The sequence below is a fragment of the Balaenoptera acutorostrata genome, chromosome 11, assembly GCF_949987535.1.
Source record: "Balaenoptera acutorostrata chromosome 11, mBalAcu1.1, whole genome shotgun sequence".
NCBI lineage: Eukaryota > Metazoa > Chordata > Mammalia > Artiodactyla > Balaenopteridae > Balaenoptera > Balaenoptera acutorostrata.
In genome coordinates, this window is record NC_080074.1 from 60,481,444 (window position 1) to 60,499,497 (window position 18,054).

Genomic DNA, 18,054 nt, shown 5'->3' on the forward strand with positions numbered 1-18,054 from the left:
TTTATTGGAGCATAATTGCTTTACAATGTTAGTTTCTGCTGTACAGTAAAGTGAATCAGCTATACGTATACATATGTCCCCTCTTTTTTGGATTTCCTTCCCATTTAGGTCACCACAGAGCATTGAGTAGAGATCCCTGTGCTATACAGTAGGTTCTCAGTTATCTATTTTATACATAGTATCAATAGCGTATATATGTCAATCCCAATCTCCCAGTTCATCCCACATCCCCTTACCCCCTTGGTATTCATGTTTGTTCTCTACGTCTGTGTCTCTATTTCTGCTTTGCAAATAAATTCATCTGTATAATTTTTCTAGATTCCACATATAAGCAATATTATACAATATTTGTTTTTCTCTTTCTGACTTACTTCACTCTGTATGACAGTCTCTAGGTCTATCCACGTCTCTCCAAATGGCACAATTTCGTTCCTTTTTATAGCTGAGTATATACCTCATTTATTTATTTATTTGTTTATTTATTTATTTAGCTAGCTGTGCCGGGTCTTAGTTGTGGCACACGGGATCTTTGTTGCCACGTGCAGGATCTTTAGCTGCAGCATGCGGGATCTAGTTCCCTAACCAGGGATCGAACCTGGGTTCCCTGCATTGGGAGCGCGGAGTCTTAACCACTGGCCCACCAGGGAAGTCCCATACCTCAATTGTTTAAAAAAGTATGCCTCAGGGGCTTCCCTGGTGGCGCAGTGGTTGAGAATCTGCCTGCCAATGCAGGGCACACGGGTTCTAGCCCTGGTCTGGAGGATCCCACATGCCACGGAGCAACTGGGCCCGTGAGCCACAATTACTGAGCCTGCGCGTCTGGAGCCTGTGCTCCACAACAGGAGAGGGCGCGATACTGAGAGGCCCGCGCACCGCGATGAAGAGTGGCCCCAGCTCTCCGCAACTGGAGAAAGCCCTCGCACAGAAACGAAGACCCAACACAGCCATAAATTAAAATAAATAAAATTAAAAAAAAAAAAAAGAAAATGCTCCCTATTTCACTTACAAAATTAATTTTAAAAAAAAGTATGCCGCAGGAAGAAGCAGGAGACACGTTTGTCAGCATGGGGCATAGGGAAAGACAAAGTCTGGGCAAGAAAGAGGTGGGTAAACATTGCAAATGTCATGTCCTTCCCTATTATTGGAAACCATTAGCTTTCTGGCCCTCTTGTGTTTCCAGCTGTGGTAGAGTGAAGGTGAGATTCAGAAAATAGTCATTCAGATTAGGGAGAGCCCTAGGTCAGGGATGCATTTGGACTGTCTTGTTTCTCTGATTTGTCTTTTTTCCTCCCATAGCCTCTGAAGGTAGAGGTGAAGCTATGTCCAGGGTAATTGGAGTTTTCAAGGGCTAAGACACATTTTACCAGTTTAAGTATAGAAACTTTGCGTTCCCTTAGGTCTCTTTACCTTCCCCACTTATACTGTAATTATCTTAAATATTTCTCTATGCTGAGAACCACATAAGGCAATGTTATAATTTTTACTTAAATCACTTAACATGATTTAGAAAACTCATGAGAATAAGATGGTATATTATTACTTATCCATATCTTTCACTCTGTTGCTCTTCATGACATTTCAAGCTTTTTTTTTTTTTAATAATTTTCTTTCTGTTTAAAGAAATTCCCTTAGCCATTCTTTTAGGGTAGGTCTGCTGGCGACTAATTCTCTTAGTTTTCCTTAATCTGAGAACATCTTGATTTTACCTTAATTTCTGAAGGATTTTTTTGCTGTGTTCCCTCATAGAGGGAACTTTTCACGCCACCAAGCTGTTGATTCTGCCAGTCTCCTAGCCCATCCTCCAAGAATTGGCTCGAATGTGCTTTCTTTTGTGAAGCAGTCTGTGTCACTCTTTGAACCCCAAACCAAAAGCAATCACTTTTACAGCTGGAATTTGTACATTCCCCTGATAAAGCGCCAGTCTTACAGGGTTTCATCTTGTTCCTTTTCCCACTAGACTGTGAACTCCTTGAAAGCCAGGATCAGGTCGTATTCACCTTTGGATCCCACAGGTACATTCATTAATATATCCAATTAACACAAGTGTATTTGGTGCCTCCTACGTAGGAGTCACCGTGTTGGGCACTGGGTGTCAATTGGACTTGATTACCCAAAGACTAGGTATACAGAGGTGAATAAAGTGATGATAATAAGGGTCCCAGCGCTTACTGATCTTCACCAGTGCAGTATTAAGCACAGAGGAGTTGTTAATACTAACAATCTGGTAATCTAGAGGCTAGTCCTTTTACTCTGCTGCCACTTTCTACTTCTTTGACCCCATGGGAAAACTTCCTGTGGAGTCCAGACATGCTGAACCCTGAGAAAGTTAGATGCTTCTTTGAGTCATTCAGAGAAGGAGGAAAGCTTCAGCCAGTGCTGGAACCTGAAGTCCCTGGAGGGCAAGGCCTGAGGAGGAGGACTGAGCACAAGCCCTGAGGGCCCTCCTGTTAGCCAGGAAAAGGAGAGCAGGTCTGGGATCCCAAGCTGTCCAGAAGCAGTAGAGTCTTGAAGTTCCCTGGGGACTTAGGGTCCAAGAATTTCAGGCAATAGTGTTGGATACCTCTACATCTAGTTCTCCCAGTTTTAGGAATGTGTCCCTGTAGCTTTCTGAAGACTTACTTCTCTTATTCTAGGGACTGATTTCTTCTTATTAGGGAGCTGTCCTGGGGCTGAGAGGAGTGAATAAGATAGGAGGAGGGACCCAAGACCCCTTTACTGACCTGTTCCCTTTGGTTGTGTGCCAAGTGGGTTGTGGCACCAGAGAGAAACCTTTATGCCACAATGATGTGTGGACTTCTGTACCAGTCTTAGGAGGCACTGTGTGCCATTGTTCCTTACTGTTCAGACTACAGTTTCTCACCTAGACCCCTGGATGAGATATGAAGCCCGATTCCTATAGTTTTGATATAGGCTTGGAAAGGGGTACTATCAAGGTAATGGATGCATTTAATTAGGGAATTGCACTGGAATGAATGTAAAAACTGAAAAGGTGCTCTTATCTGGTCTGACTTCTGGTGGATTCTATTGTCCTATTCCTCTACCTATTAAATCCATTGAATAAGAACTATTTGGGGGAACTTCCCTGGTGGTCCAGTGGTTAAGACTCTGTGCTCCCAATGCAGGGGACCTGGGTTCAATCCCTGGTCAGGGAACTAGATCCCTCGTGCATGCACAACTAAAAGATCCTGCATGCCGCAACTAAAGACTCCACATAGGATTACTGGACTGAATGTCAATATTATGACATAGCATGAGTGTGTTTCATGTGTGGTAATTGCAATCATTGTTGCTTTTGTTGTGGTCATCCATGTAGAATGCTTGTTGTCAGTCTATTTATCTCCTGTAAAAATAAAATACAGTGTGTGTATGTGAAAAAAAATAAAAAAAAAAAAAAAAAAAAAAAAAGACTCCACATGCCTACAATGAAGACCTGGTGCAGCCAAATAAATAAATAAATAAAATATTTTGGGCAAAGTTACAGTTACCAAAGGGGAAACGGGGTGGGGGGAGGGATAAATTAGGAGTTTGGGATTAACAGATACACACTGCTATATGTAAAATAGGTGAACAACAAGGACCTACTATATAGCACAGGGAACTATATTCAATATCTTGTAATAACCTATAATGAAAAAGAATCTGAAAAAGAATATATAATAAAATACATATATATATATATGTGAATCACTTTGCTGTACACCTGAAACTAACACAACATTGTAAATTGTAAATCAACTGTACTTCAATTAAAAAATAATAAAAAATTTTAAAGAACTATTTTGGGGTCTCCTATCCAGAAATCACTGGCATTCCTGCCTTTCACATCCCACTTCCCCAGAAGACCCAGAGGAATTTTTTCTGATCGAAGTTTAGGTCTAGAGAAATCCTTAGGATGAGAGGGATATGGGGCAGGAAAAGGGAGAAACCTGATTTCAGCATGGGGGCAAAGGTAAGGGCAAAGCCTGAACTAAGAAGACGCAGATATATATTTGTGAATGTTATGTTCTTCACTGTTTTCAGAGGGGTCAACTGTTTTGTCTGGGATAAAGAGAAGATCAGATCTAAAAAGCAGTCATTCAGATCAGAGAAGCACAGAGGCAAAGGACGTGTTCAGACCATCTCATTCCTCTGGCTTCTTTTTTTACCAGGAGCAGGTGAGTATCTCCCACAGCCTATAAGGTTTGATGTCCAGTGTGATTGAAATTTCCAAGGGCTAAGACACTTCCAAGCTCTGACCAGTCCTGGTGTCTCTTCATCCCAAGCCTTTCCCCACTTCCCAATCTGAGCACTGCTTCCTTCCAGCAGGGCTGTTCTGCTGACCCACCATGACCCAGGCTGTGCTGCTCCTTTGCTGTGTCTTGCTGTCCCAAGTGGCTGCCTTTCCAAGAAATGCCCAGGAAGGGGCCCTGAACTTCCAGCCATCTTTCACAGAAACTGGGCATCCTCTGAACGTGCTCTCCAACCAGATCCCTCTCCCAGATCCCCAAACTTGCCAGGATCTCTTGCACACAGTCCCCTCCTTAGCCCCTCTCTCTGAGTACCTATCCAACTTAGCTCTGGAGGTGGCCCTGGAGGAGGTTGGTTGCACAACCGAGGCCCACATTCTGCAGCTTCAGCTTGTTAAGATGGGAGGAAAGGACACCCCTGAAACCCTCATCCGTGAGAGCAGAAAGCACAATAAGGAAGAAGGGATTGGCAATGCTAAGGTCATTCTGAAGGATCTGGGAGGATCCCTAGGGGAGCTTAGGTGGGTGCAGCGCTCAGTTACCCTTCCTGAGGCACGTGGGCAGGAACATAAGTGGGTGCTCTACGAGACAGCGCAACTGATAGTTGAATTTGCTGAGAAGCTCCCTTCCACTGAGCTGGTAACAGAGTTAAAGATTTCTGCCATTAGTGTCACCCAGAAGTGCACGGATAAATCTCGGGAGCATTTGGAAGCAGTAGGCAAACGGCTGATGGAAAGCCCTGAGATTAAAGACTTCACAATGCCTATGGAAGATCAAATATACTTTGTCAAGCATTCCACAACCATTCTGACGTGCCTTATACTGGGACTAATACAGAAACATTTCCAGACATTTTTTGGATAGGGAAGGCCTCCGAGGAATCCTATCTCCTGTCTCAAATGTCTCTGATAGGACTGCGTACAAGGACTGTGCACAACAGGTAGTTAGAAATGTTGAGACAGCTTAGGGCAGAAGTGTGCTACTCATTTGATCCCAGTGCTAAAAGACATGTGACCAGAGTCAGCTTTGCCCCCTCTCTTAATAGGTCCTAGCCCCATTTTTTCTCCCAATTTCTCTGTATTTCAGTTGAAAGATACGTGGATATATTATGTACTAGACATGAAGGATATTGTAATCTTTCCCTGTTCAACTACCTTTTACTTTCTAATTCCCCAACTGGATGCTATAGCTTGCTTGTGTTAATTTTTAAACTGAAAAGAGAAATTAAACGTTGCTTCTGTATCAGAATCACTGTTATCTGATCTCTCTTAACTGCGGGTGTCTGTGGCATTTTTTTTGGCGCGGGGGGTGGGGGGCGCTGCGCAAAATGGGATCTTAGTTCCCTGACCAGGGATCAAACCCAGGCCCACAGCATTGAAAGCGCCAAGTCTTAACCATGGGACCACCAGGAAATTCCCTCCATGGCTTCTTTTGTGAGCTGGAGATGAAATGTGGCAGGGACATGTAGGAAGTGCCAACGTATTTTGAGGCTGAGTGTGTAACAAGGGGACAAGGTTTGAGCAGTCAATACAAACGGGCAAATAATTATAGAGGTCATATCCCTTGCTGATCACTGGGGAAAGCAACCATCTTTCCTCCTCATGGGACAGAGAACTGGGCAGAGTGGGTCTAGATCTACCAGAGCAGTTTCACTTCTCCCTGACTGGACTGTGTAGTAATTTGGGGCCCCATACCTGCATGGAATGGGGCCCATGTAAAGCAGAGGAAGTCTCGGGTGATCTGGATAGGGAGACCAAGAAGAGCAACTGAGTCCCATTCCCTGGCCCCAGACTTAAAAGGAAGAGAGGCTGGGAGTTGATGGGTGAGATGTCCTCTAACTGAGCTCTGGGTTCCTTCAGACCACAGCCCAAAGGAAACAGTTTGTGTGTTGTCTTCCACTCTAGTATAGTCAGCTCCAGCTAGACATCACCAAGACCCACCATGACCTGCTCCTTTAGTGCCTCCTGCTGTACCCTGTGGTTGTCACTTCATGTGGTGCCCAGAAAAAGACCCTGGTGCCTTTTTCCTCATCTCAGGGGATCCAGCCATCCACAGCAGGCTCTTGGTTCTGCCAGACTCTGCTCCCAAAGTCCCTGGCTGGCCTCACCCACTTTGTACTCTACCAAGGATGTCCCTGGAGCAGACTGATCATGAGACTGATTGCTAGATCCTGCAGCTTCATCTTTATAGCCTGGAGGATGTGAAAGCCATGCAGGTTTTCTTCAATCAAATACAAGGTGCCACATGGACAGCTGCACAGGGAGGGGCCTCCCAGGGAGTGCCCTGCCGCAGCTATTAGGCAGGGTTCAGCCTGATCCAGGGAGAGAAAGATGTGCCTTCTCTATTCTAGAATGTTAGTATGAGCAAGAGCAGCATATGTACAACGTGGTCCAGCTGTTGCCAGGAGTGGGAATCTACCACAAAGTCAGGCATAGCTTTGTACTCTGCTGCTCAGAACTACAATAGACCCAAGGAGTGAGGCTGAGATGAGGCCATAGACCTAGGCTCCAGCCTTCGGATGATCATGGCCAGGTTATCAGGGGACCCAGGGGCTACTGGTGAGCTCTGTGCTTAAATCTGCAGCGAAATCTGGGGTTCAGCAGCTGAACCAGTATTACCATGAAAAAGAGGCAAATACCCCTCTGTCGGAGACTAAGGAGGAGGGCTTGGAAGGCACCACAGATGTGAATCACCCAGGGGTGACAAACAACAACCATGGCCTCGGAAGACAAGACACCTGAAGAAGTAAACTCAGCTCCTACTCATTTTGGGCCTTATTCAAGGGCCATGGCTTAGATAATTTTCCTAGGAATCTTATGCTTTATATAAATAAAGAGATTATTCACAAAAGGAATTAAACTGAATTTAAAATTATCACCAACTCCCTTATCCTAAACTTCAGATATGGAATAGAATATTCAACTATGATTATGTCAGTCTGTCATTATTCATGGTAGTGAAGAGAATCCTCTTCCCTCAAAAACAAAACAAAACAAAACAGGTTTTTCCCTTCATCATAAAATCATATGACTCCTTAAATCATATGCATGCTTGCTTTATTCTGTTAGGCTCTGGGTACTGCAATGAGATTTCCCAAAGATCAGATGGCCCCAGGAGCAAGAATGCTGCCCAGGCCAGCAGGTCTTTCATAGATGTGCTAATCCACGTATTGAAAATCAGAGGTGACAAATCTTACCAGTCCTTGTTGAAATTCCAGGTGGTTGGAAAGAGGATGATCCCTCTGATTAAGGTAGGGAAGAGGGACCTGGGGGTGTATTAAAATAGAGTCAATTACAATCTTAGGGGTTTTATGACTTCTTCCACAATTTCCAGACTACTGCAATCCAACAGAAATTTGAGAGATGATGAAAATGTTCTATATCTGTGCTGTCCAATATGGTGGACACAAGCCCCATGTGTCTACTGGGTGCTTGAAATATGGGTGGTACAACTGAGAACCTGAATTTTCTTTCCGAGTTTTAAATTATTATTCATAGTTTTTATTGTTGGTATTATGTGGTAATGTCTCTAGATGTTATGGACTGAATTGTGTCCCCCCCAGAATTCATCGATTGAAGCCCTAACCCACAATGTGACTATATGTGGGGAGAGGGCCTTTAAGGAGGTAGTTAAGGTTAAATGGTATCATAAGAGTAAGATTCTAGGGACTTCCCTGGTGGCACAGTGGTTAAGAATCCACCTGCCAATACAGGGGACAAGGGTTCAAGCCCTGGTCCGGGAAGATCCCACATGCCGCAGAGCAACTAAGCCCGTGAGCCACAACTACTGAGCCCGCGTGCCTAGAGCCCACGCTCCGCAACAAGAGAAGTCACTGCAATGAGAAGCCCACACACCAAAATGAAGAGTAGCCCTCCCCTCACTGCAGCTAGAGAAAGCCCGCACACAGCAACGAAGACCCAACGCAGCCAAAAATAAATAAATAAATAATAAAATTTAAACAACAACAAGAAAAAAAGAGTGGGATTCTAATCCAACGGGACTGGTGTCATAAGAAGTGGAAAAGACACCAGAAATGCATAAACACAGAGGAAAGGCTATGTGTGGGAACAGCAAGACGGCAGCCATCTGCAAGCCAAGGAGAGATGTCTCAGGACTAACCAAACCTGCCAACACCTTGACCTTGGACTTCTAGCCTTCAGACCATGAGAAATAAATTCCTTTTGTTTAAATCACCCAGTCTGTGGTATTTTGTTATGGCGGCCCTGGCACACTAATACATTAAGTATGGGGTTTTTTTCACCTATTTTCTGGTATCCTGTGAGTCTACTCAATCTGAAAATTTTTTCTTCCTCATTCTTTTCTTAGTTTTTTTTTTTTTTTTGGCTGCTCTGCGCAGCTTGTGAGATCTTAGTTTCCCGACCAGGAATCAAACCCAGGCCCACGGCAGTGAAAGCACTAAGTCCTAACCACTGGACCGCCAGGGAAGTGTCAGTTTAGCTTTTTTAAAATTGTGGTAAAAAACACATAGCATAAAATATACCATCTTAACCATTTCTAAGTGTACAGTTCAATAGTGTTAACTACCTTCACGTTGTTGTGCCACCCATCTCCAGAACTTTCTCATGTTGAAAAACTGAAAATCTACCCATTAAACAACTCCCCATTTCCCCCTCCCCTAGCCCCCAGCAACCATCCTTCTACTTTCTGTTTCTATAGCTTTGACTACTCTAGATCTCTTCCGGCTCATTGCAATTTGTCATCTCTGACTGAGATTCCTGCAGCAGCCGTCCTGCTAGTCCTCGTCACTCTAATCTCCCCTCCTCCTAAGTCCATCTTCCACATTGCCTCTTGAGTTATCTTTCTAAAACATAGGTTTGATTCTATCACTCCCCTGTCCAGACCACCTGATGGTTCCCCACTACTTTCAAGACAGAGTCCAGAGCCTCTGAGTGTGTCTGGTCTTTGTCCAACCTTGGCAGCCTTAGGTCCATGCCACCCACATACCTACTTTACATTGAAGTCATCTTCATCTTGGACTACTTTCCATACTCCAAAAGCAGGCTTTTTCTCTCAATGGTTGGTCATGCCCGTCCCTCTACTAGAAGGCTCCAACCACACACACACATACCTCACCTGTCCTCCGGATAAACCTCTGCCTTCAAGACTCAGCTCAATTGTCACTCCTTTTGAAAAGTTGTCCCTGTTACCCTTTGAATCTATGGAGAAACTTTGGCAGTTGGGCTCTCTTCTTTCCACTGCTATAGCACAAATCCTCTGGTGTTACAGCACATTTCCTACTTCTCCCCCTAAATTGTGAGCTCCTAGAAGGTAAGGATCCTGCCTTACTCACTTTTAGATCTTTAGGATCCATTCAGTAATTTATGCAATTAACAAATATATTTGGGGCAGCTGGAGAAGTGGCTAGAAACCCCTCCCGCCCTACCCTTACCCCACACTGCCACCTGTGCTTCCTAACCTTTAATTGTACAATGGTACAATAGCTGTGGTCAAATTTGAGCGTACATCAGAATCACCTGTAGAGCTTGTTAAAACAGATTTCTGGAGAATTCCCTGGCAGTCCAGTGGTTAGGACTTGGTGCTTTCACTGCCAAGGGCCTTCGATCCCTGGTCAGGGAACTAAGATCCCAAAAGCCTGCGTGGTGTGGAAAAAACAAAACAAAACAAAAAACCCACACAGATTTCTGAGCTTATTCTGAGTATCTGATTTAGCAGGTCTGGGATGGGGCCTAAGAATTTACATTTCTAAGTTCCCAGGTGATGCTGAGGCTGGTGGTCTTGGGACCACACTTTGAGATCCACTACCTTATAGCCATCACGTATTGGTCTCATGTTTCCCTCCTCCTCATAATGATTTCATCTCTCCTGCCCGACTCCGTGGCCTCTCTGCAGCCTCATTCTCACTCCCCAGCCTTCTGTTCAGTGGGAGTGATGGTTTAACCCAAAATCTTTTTTTTTCTTTTTAAAAATTTTATTTATTTATTTATTTATTTGGCAGTGCCATGAGGCTTGCAGGATCTTAGTTCCCCAAGCAGGGATTGAACCCGTGCCCTCGGCAGTGAAAGCCCAGAGTCCTAACCACTGGACCACCAGGGAATTCCCTAACCCACAATCTGACAGTCTGATTTCTTCCTTTTTAATCTTGTATGAGTAAAGTATTTTTTACTTTTGTTTGCAATGAACATAATGTAAAAAAGTAAAGAAAAATTACCTATAAACCCACCTCAGAGGGCTAGTTTATTAATATTTGGGTGTCCAACTATCCTTATAGAATTTTTCTATAACTGTAATATGCACATTTTTTAAAAAATATTTATTTATTTATTTATTTATTTATATTTTTGGCTGTGTCGGGTCTTCGTTGTGGCATGTAGGATCTGTTGTGTTGTGGTGCTCAGGCTTCTCTCTAGTTGTGGCGTGCAGGTTTCCTCTCTCTAGCTGAGGCTTGCAGGCTCAGTAGTTGTGGTTCGAGGGCCTAGTTGCCCCGCGGCATGTGGGATCTTAGTTCCCTGACCAGGGATTGAACCCGCGTCCCCTGCATTGGAAGGTGGATTCTTTACCACTGGACCACCAGGGAAGTCCCTGCACATATATTTTTTAAGCAAAAATTGGACTTTACTCTTCATACTAACTTGAAGCCTGTGACATTTATTTTATGACTGGAAGTTTGTACCTCTTAATCCCCTTAACCTAGTTTACCCATCCCCCCATCCTGGATTCATTCTTAATTTCTGGAAATAATTTCCCAGAAGTGGAATTTGTGGGTCAAAGGATATACACATTTTTGCTGTTGGTTGATCCATTAATATCTTCTCTTTTTTTTAATATCTTCTTTAAAATGAAAGAATTGGTTTTATTTTCTGGTAGTAAATGTAATATATTCATATTGCAAAAAAATCTGGACAACTTAAAAGAAAAAAATCCCCCAAATTTGATCACTCAGAGATCACTTCTGTTAACAATTCTTTGGCTGAGGTATAAGTTACCTATAATAAAACAGGCAGATTTTAAGCGAACAGTTCAGTGTGCTTTGACACACAAAAAAACAGGAACTCACAGAGATAGATAGATACATAAATAGATACATAGATACATCACCAGGCCAATCAAGGTACAGAACATGTCCTACACTTTAGAAAGTTCCCAGTCAATCTCACTCCCCTGCCCTCCTCTTCTCCTATGACTCCCTCCCCACGTGCAAACACTGGTCTGATTTCTATCTGTGTAGTTGTGTTGCCTCTCTGTAACTTCACACACATGAAATCATGGAATATGTCTTTTGAGTTTGGCTTCTTCTGCTCAGCGTGTCTATGCTTTATCAATGTTCTCATGGGTATCAGTAGTTTATAGCTTTCTAATGCTAAGTAATATATCAGTTTGTGAATATACGAGAGTTTTCTTAAAATTCATGCACCTGTTAGTGGATATTTGGGTAGTTTCCAATTTGGGGCTATTATGGATAAATATGCTATGAACATTCTTGTCTTTTATAGGACATGTGTTATCATTTCTCTTTGGTAAATATTTAGAAGAAAAATTGCTAGGCAATAGGATGGGTATATATTTAACCATATATACATATATATGTGTATGTGTGTGTATATATATACACATATAACTGCCAGTTTTCCAAAGTGATTGTACCAATGTATGAAAGTTCTACTTGATTCTCATCAACACTTGATATTATCTGTCTTTCTAATTTTAGCCATCCTAGTGGGTATCTCCTGGTGGTATTAATTTACATTTCTTTGATGACATGACATTGTACATCTTTCGATATGCTTATTGGCCACTGTTTTCTTTTGTGAAGTATCTGTTCAAGTCTTTTGTCCATTTATAAAATGGAATTGTTTGCTTATTTAATATTGTGTGTCTATATGCATGTTGCATGTATCATACCACTGATGTAAATTATAGTGACATACAGTCCTCCCTCGGTATCTGAGGGGGACTGGCTCCAGACCCTCCCTCCATACTAAATCTGTGGATGCTCAAGTCCCTTATATAAAATAGTACAGTCATAGTACAGTCGACCTTCCATACAAGTTCTGCATCCATGGATACTGAGGCTGACTGTTTATCACTGACATAAATTTCACACATGTATCATATGTGATAGATATTCTTTGTCAGATATGTATTTGCAAGTATTTTCCCCAGACCATGCCTTGTCTCTTCATTTTCTTAACAGTAGAAGTTTTAATTTTGAAGTCCAATTTATTGATCTTTATTTTTATGATTAGTGCTTTTTTATTGTGGTAAAACATACATAACATAAAATTTACCATTTTAACCAATTCTAAGTGTATGTTTAGTGACATTAAGTACATTCACACGGTTGTTAATATCCATTCACTTTGTTACCATATCAATCTCCAGAACTTTTTCATCATCTTCCCAAACTGAAATTCTGTACTCATTAACATTAACTCCCTATTCCTCCCTGTCCTCAGCCCTGAATAACCATTATTCTACTTTCTGTCTCTGAATTTGACTATTCTAAGTACTTCATGTAAGTGGAATCATATAATATTTGTCCTTCTGTGTCTGGCTGATTTCATTTACTATAATGTCCTTAAGGTTCATTCATGTTATAGCATGTGTTCAGATTTCCTTCCTTTATAAGGCTGAATAATGTTCCATTGTACATGTATACCACATTTTGTTCACCCATTTGTGAGGGACATTTAGGTTGTGTGAAATGGTCTTTCATTGTGGTTTTGATTAGCATTTCCCTAATGATTAATAATATTGAGCATCTTTTCATGTGCTAATTGGCCATTTGTACGTCTTCTTTGGAAAAATGTCTATTCAAGTCCCTTGCCCTTTTCTTTTGGGTGTGGGGGGACTGTGCCGCGAGGCTTGTGGGATCTTAGTTCCCCGACCAGGGATCCAACCCAGGCCGCACTGTGGTTAGCAATCACAGTGAGAGTGCCAAGTCCTAACCACTGGACCGCCAGGTAATTCCCCTTTGCCCATTTTGAAATTGAATTGTTTGTTTGTTATTAAGTTGTAGGAATTCTTTATATAGTCTGGATATTAACCCCCATCAGCTATATGATATGCAAAGATTTTCTCCCATTCTGTGGGTTACTTTTTCACTCTGTTGTTAGTGTCCTTTGATGCACAAAAGTTTTAAAAGTTAATTAATTTAAAGTTTTTAATGAAGTCCAATTTATTTTTTCTTTTGTTGCCTGTGCTTTTAGTGTCATGTCCAATAAATCACTGCCAAATGCAATGTCATGAGGTTTTTTTCCTATGTTTTCTTCTAAGAAACTGTTTTAGCTCTTATGTTCAGGTTTTTGATCCATTTTGAGTTAATTTTTGTATATGGTGTGAAGAGTCAAACTTCATTCTTTTGCATGTGGATATCCAATTGTCCCAGTACCATATGTCTCACTGAATGGTTCCAACACACTTGTAAAAAAATCATTTGACTACGTATGCAAAGATTTACTTCTGGGTTCTCTATCCTTTTCTGTTAGTCTATATGTCTATCTTTATGCCGATACCACACTGTTTTCTGTGTGTGCTTTTTTGCAAATTTTGTTCTCAGTTTATTTTTTAAATTGAAACTATGTTTATTTTTCTCGTTGATTTTTATAAGTTCCCAATATGTTAAACAATGTTAAGCAAAGTCTCTCATCCACTTATCTGTTAGGGCTAAACTAGAATTATTTTCAGGAAATGCTTTCATTTGCTGAAGCATATTCTCTCGGGAGGCCAGGTTTCTTGAGTTGTGTGTCCTAGTTTGTATCTTCATTTTTTACAAAAATAAATTTATTTATTTATTTATTTTTGGCTGTGTTTGGGTCTTCGTTGCTGCGCGCGGGCTTTCTCTAGTTGCAGTGAGCAGGGGCTACTCTTCATTGCGGTGCACGGGCTTCTCATTGCGGTGGCTTCTCTGGCTGCGGAGCACGGGCTCTAGGTGCACAGGCTTCAGTACTTGTGGCTCGCGGCTTCCAGAGCGCAGGCTCAGTAGTTGTGGCGCACGGGCTTAGTTGCTCCACGGCATGTGGGATTTTCTTGGACCAGGGCTCAAACCCGTGTCCCCTGCATTGGCAGGTGGATTCTTAACCACTGTGCCACCAGGGAAGTCCCAGTATCTTCATTTTTAAGAAAAGGAATTATTCTCTCACTGCAGCTCAGCTGCTTACAAAAGCATGCAAGTGTGGCTTTGACTGGCCTTGCAGAATGACTCCTGTGAGGTACTTGTCATTATGTGTAGTACCACACTGTTTTGATTACTGTAGCTTTTTTTTTTTCAGGAACCACTTCAGTCTTATTTTATTGACTTCTTTTTGATCATCAAAGTTGTTTTCATCTTTGTAGTGATGCAGCATTGTAATATATTTTCAAATCAGGAAGCAAGTCCTCCAAGTTTGTTTTCTTTTTCAAGATTGCTTCAGCTATTCAATGTCTCTTGAAATTTCATGTGAATTTTAGGATGGTTTTTCTGTTTTTGCAAAAAACATTACTGGGATTTTGGAAGAGATTGCATCAGATTTGTTAGTCTCTTTGGGTAGTATTGACATTTTAACAATGTTAAGTCTTCCAATCTATGGGTGTGATGTCTTTCCATTTATTTATGCCTTCTTTAATTTCTTTCAGCAATGTTTTGTAGTTTTCAATGTATAAGTCTTTTGCCACCTTGGTTAAGTTTATTCCTAAGTATTTTATGCTTTTTGATGCTGTTATAAAAAAATTGTTTTCTTTCTTTATTTCTTTTTTCATATTTTTCACTGTTAGTGTATAGACATGCAGCTAATTTGGGGTGTTGATTTTTTATCCTGCAACTTTGCTTAATTTGCTTATTAATTCTAGCAGGTGTGTGTGTTATTTAGGGTTTTCTACTTATATGATCACGTCTTCAGCAAACAGAGATAATTTTGCTTTTTCCTTTCCAATTTGGATGTCTTTTTTTCTTTTTCTTGACTAATTGCTCAACACTATGTTGAATAAAAGTGTTGAAAGCAAACATCTTTGTCTTGTTCCTGATCTTAGAGGAAAAGCTTTCAGTCTTTTACCATTGAATATGATGTTAGCTGTGGGTTTTTCATTTATGACCTTTCTTATTAAGGTAGTTTCTTCCTATTTCTATTTTATTGATGTAAAATGCTTTTCTACATCAATTGAGATGATCATGTGATTTTTCTCTTTCATTCTGTTAATGTGGTGAATTACACTGATTGATTTTCGTATATTGAACCACTCTTACATTCTAGAAATAAATCCCACTTTGTCATGGTGTAAAATCCTTTTAATATGCTACCAAATTCAATTTGCTAGTATTTTGCATTAATATTCTCATGAGATATAGGTCTGTAGTTTTCTTTCCTTGTAGGGTCTTTGTCTAACTTTGATATCAGGGTAATGCTGGTCTCGTAGAATTAGTTAGGCATGTTCCCTCCTCTTTGATATTTTAGAAGAGTCTGAGAAGGATTGGTATTAATTCTTCTTCAAATGTTTGGTAGGAAAAAAAAGAATGTAAAAAATAAAAACAAAACTAAAAAAACTCACAAATGTTTGGTAGAATTCACCAATAAGACCATTTTGTCCAGGGCTTTTCTTTATTGGGAAATTTTTTTTTTTTTTTTTTTTTTTTTTATATATTTTTGGCTGTGCTGGGTCTTCGGTTCGTGCGAGGGCTTTCTCTAGTTGCGGCAAGTGGGGGCCACTCTTCATCGTGGTGCGGGGACCGCTCTTCATCGCGGTGCGCGGGCCTCTCACCACCGCGGCCCCTCCCGCCGCGGGGCACAGGCTCCAGACGCACAGGCTCAGCAGCTGTGGCTCACGGGCCCAGCCGCTCCGCGGCATGTGGGATCTTCCCAGACCAGGGCTCGAACCCGTGTCCCCTGCATTAGCAGGCAGATTCTCAACCACTGCGCCACCAGGGAAGCCCGGGAAATTTTTGATTACCGACTCAATCTCCTTACTAATTATAGGTCTGTTCAGATTTTCTATTACTTCATGATTCAGTCTTGGTAGGTTGTATGTTTCTAAGAATTTGTCTATTTCATCTAGATTATCCAATTTATTGTCATACACCTATTCATAGTACTCTCAAATTCCTTTTTGTTTCTGTAAAACAAATAGTAATATCCCCACTTTCATTTATTCTTTTTATTGAGATGTAATTGACATATTATATTAGTTTCCTTGGTGGGAATGTAAACTGATGCAGCCACTGTAAAAAACAGTATGGAAGTTCCTCAAAAAATTAGGATTTTCTACATAAACAATGATGTTGTTTCTAAATAAATACCGTTCTAATTTCCTTTCTATTTTTTTATGTGATTAATTTTTTATTATTTCCTCATTCTACTACTTAGGACTTCCAGTACAATGTTGAAAAAGTGATGAGTAGATATTCTTGCTTTTTGATAGATCTTAGGAAAAAAGGGTTAAATATTTTACCCTTTGTTATATTACTCCACAGAAACGATATAGTCCTAGGTAGGGTTCCCTAGGGATTTAGCAACCAGTAACTTCAGGTAGTGTTGGACCGCTTTGCACCTAGTTCTTGCTTCCTACAATTTTGGTAGTGCATCCTTACAGAACTACCCCTCTTCTTTCTTCTGTCTGCTGTTAGTTGTCAGGGGCCGCTGCTGGGAACTGAGGGAAGTGAAATAGAGGGAAGGACTCTGGGCCCCTCCCTCTGGCCTGTTCCTTTTGGTTGTCTGTCAGAAATGAGTGACAGCAACTACTGAGCCCATGCGTCACAACTACTGAAGCCCGCACACCTAGATCCCGTGCTCCTCAACAAGAGAAGCCACCGCAATGAGAAGCCTTCGTATCGCAACGAAGAGTAGCCCCCGCTCACTGCAACTAAAAGAAAGCCCGCGTGCAGCAATGAGGACCCAACGCAGCCAAAAATAAATAAATTAATTAACTAATTTTTTTATAAAAAGAAATGAGTGACAGCACCAAGGAAACTTTTTACCATAACAATATGTAGGAACCTGTACCAGTTTCAGAAGGCATCAGATACCTTCTTCTCCTAATTTTTGGACGGTAGTTACTGCTAAACCATAGATGAAACCCAATTTTTGGAGTTTTGGTTAGATTTGCAAAGAGTTACCACCCAGCTGATGAACACATTTTATTTGTGTTTTGCATTGGAATTAGAAAAGTGAGAAGTAGAAGTTGTACTGATTTCATTTAACTTACCAATATTTTCAGTTTCCCCGGACTTTCACCCAATGTATACTTTTAATAAGAACTTATTAAACGTTTTGGGGGTCTCTTGCCAGAGGTCATCAGCCTTTTTGCCTTACCTCTTCTCCCTTTCAGAAGATACAGGGGAACTTCTCATCTCATGTATAGGTCCAGCGTAAAACCTTAGGACAATAGGGATATGGGGCAGGACTAGTAGGGTCAAAAAGGGAAAAGGCCTATTTGTCAGTATAGGACAAAGGTGAAGAGGACAAAGTCTGGGCTGGAGAGAGATGAATAAATATTTGCAAATGCTATGTCCTTCACTGTTTTGGACACTATCAGCATTCTGGCGTCCTCGTGATTCTGGCTGGGGTAAAGGAGAAAGTGGGATACAACAAAAAAATCAAAACAGTCATTCCAGCCATGAAGAAACCAAAGCAAAGGAGATGTTTGGACTTTCTTGTTCCTCTGGTTTGTTTCTAGGAAGTATATGATTTCAATCCTCCAAATGAATTTCCAGGCACCATTGAAGCGGACTTGCCCTAATGAGGTGTTAAAAACTAAACAGATAGGTTGCTTACACTTTTCTACGCCCATTTTGTTTGTTTGTTTGTTTTTCTATTCTCCTTGTTTAAAAAATGATAATTTTATCTTTGGAATGCATGCAAAGAAACTTCATCATATTCTT

General features: G+C 41.3%; 1 protein-coding gene across 2 annotated transcripts; it reads left to right on the forward strand.

Annotated features, from left to right (window-relative positions):
- Positions 1-4,029: 4,029 nt before the first annotated feature.
- LOC103002469 (apolipoprotein F-like) lies at positions 4,030-5,401 on the forward strand. Of its 2 annotated transcripts, none has more exons than XM_007179606.2 (2): positions 4,030-4,154; positions 4,306-5,401. In XM_007179606.2, the coding sequence occupies exon 2, from the start codon at positions 4,326-4,328 to the stop codon at positions 5,088-5,090; it is 765 nt and encodes a 254-aa protein (XP_007179668.1). In that variant the 5' UTR covers positions 4,030-4,154; positions 4,306-4,325; the 3' UTR covers positions 5,091-5,401. The 2 variants fall into 2 exon arrangements, with proteins under 2 accessions (XP_007179668.1, XP_057413503.1); XM_057557520.1 differs by having other exon boundaries at positions 4,076-4,154; positions 4,303-5,401.
- The last annotated feature ends 12,653 nt before the right edge of the window (positions 5,402-18,054 follow it).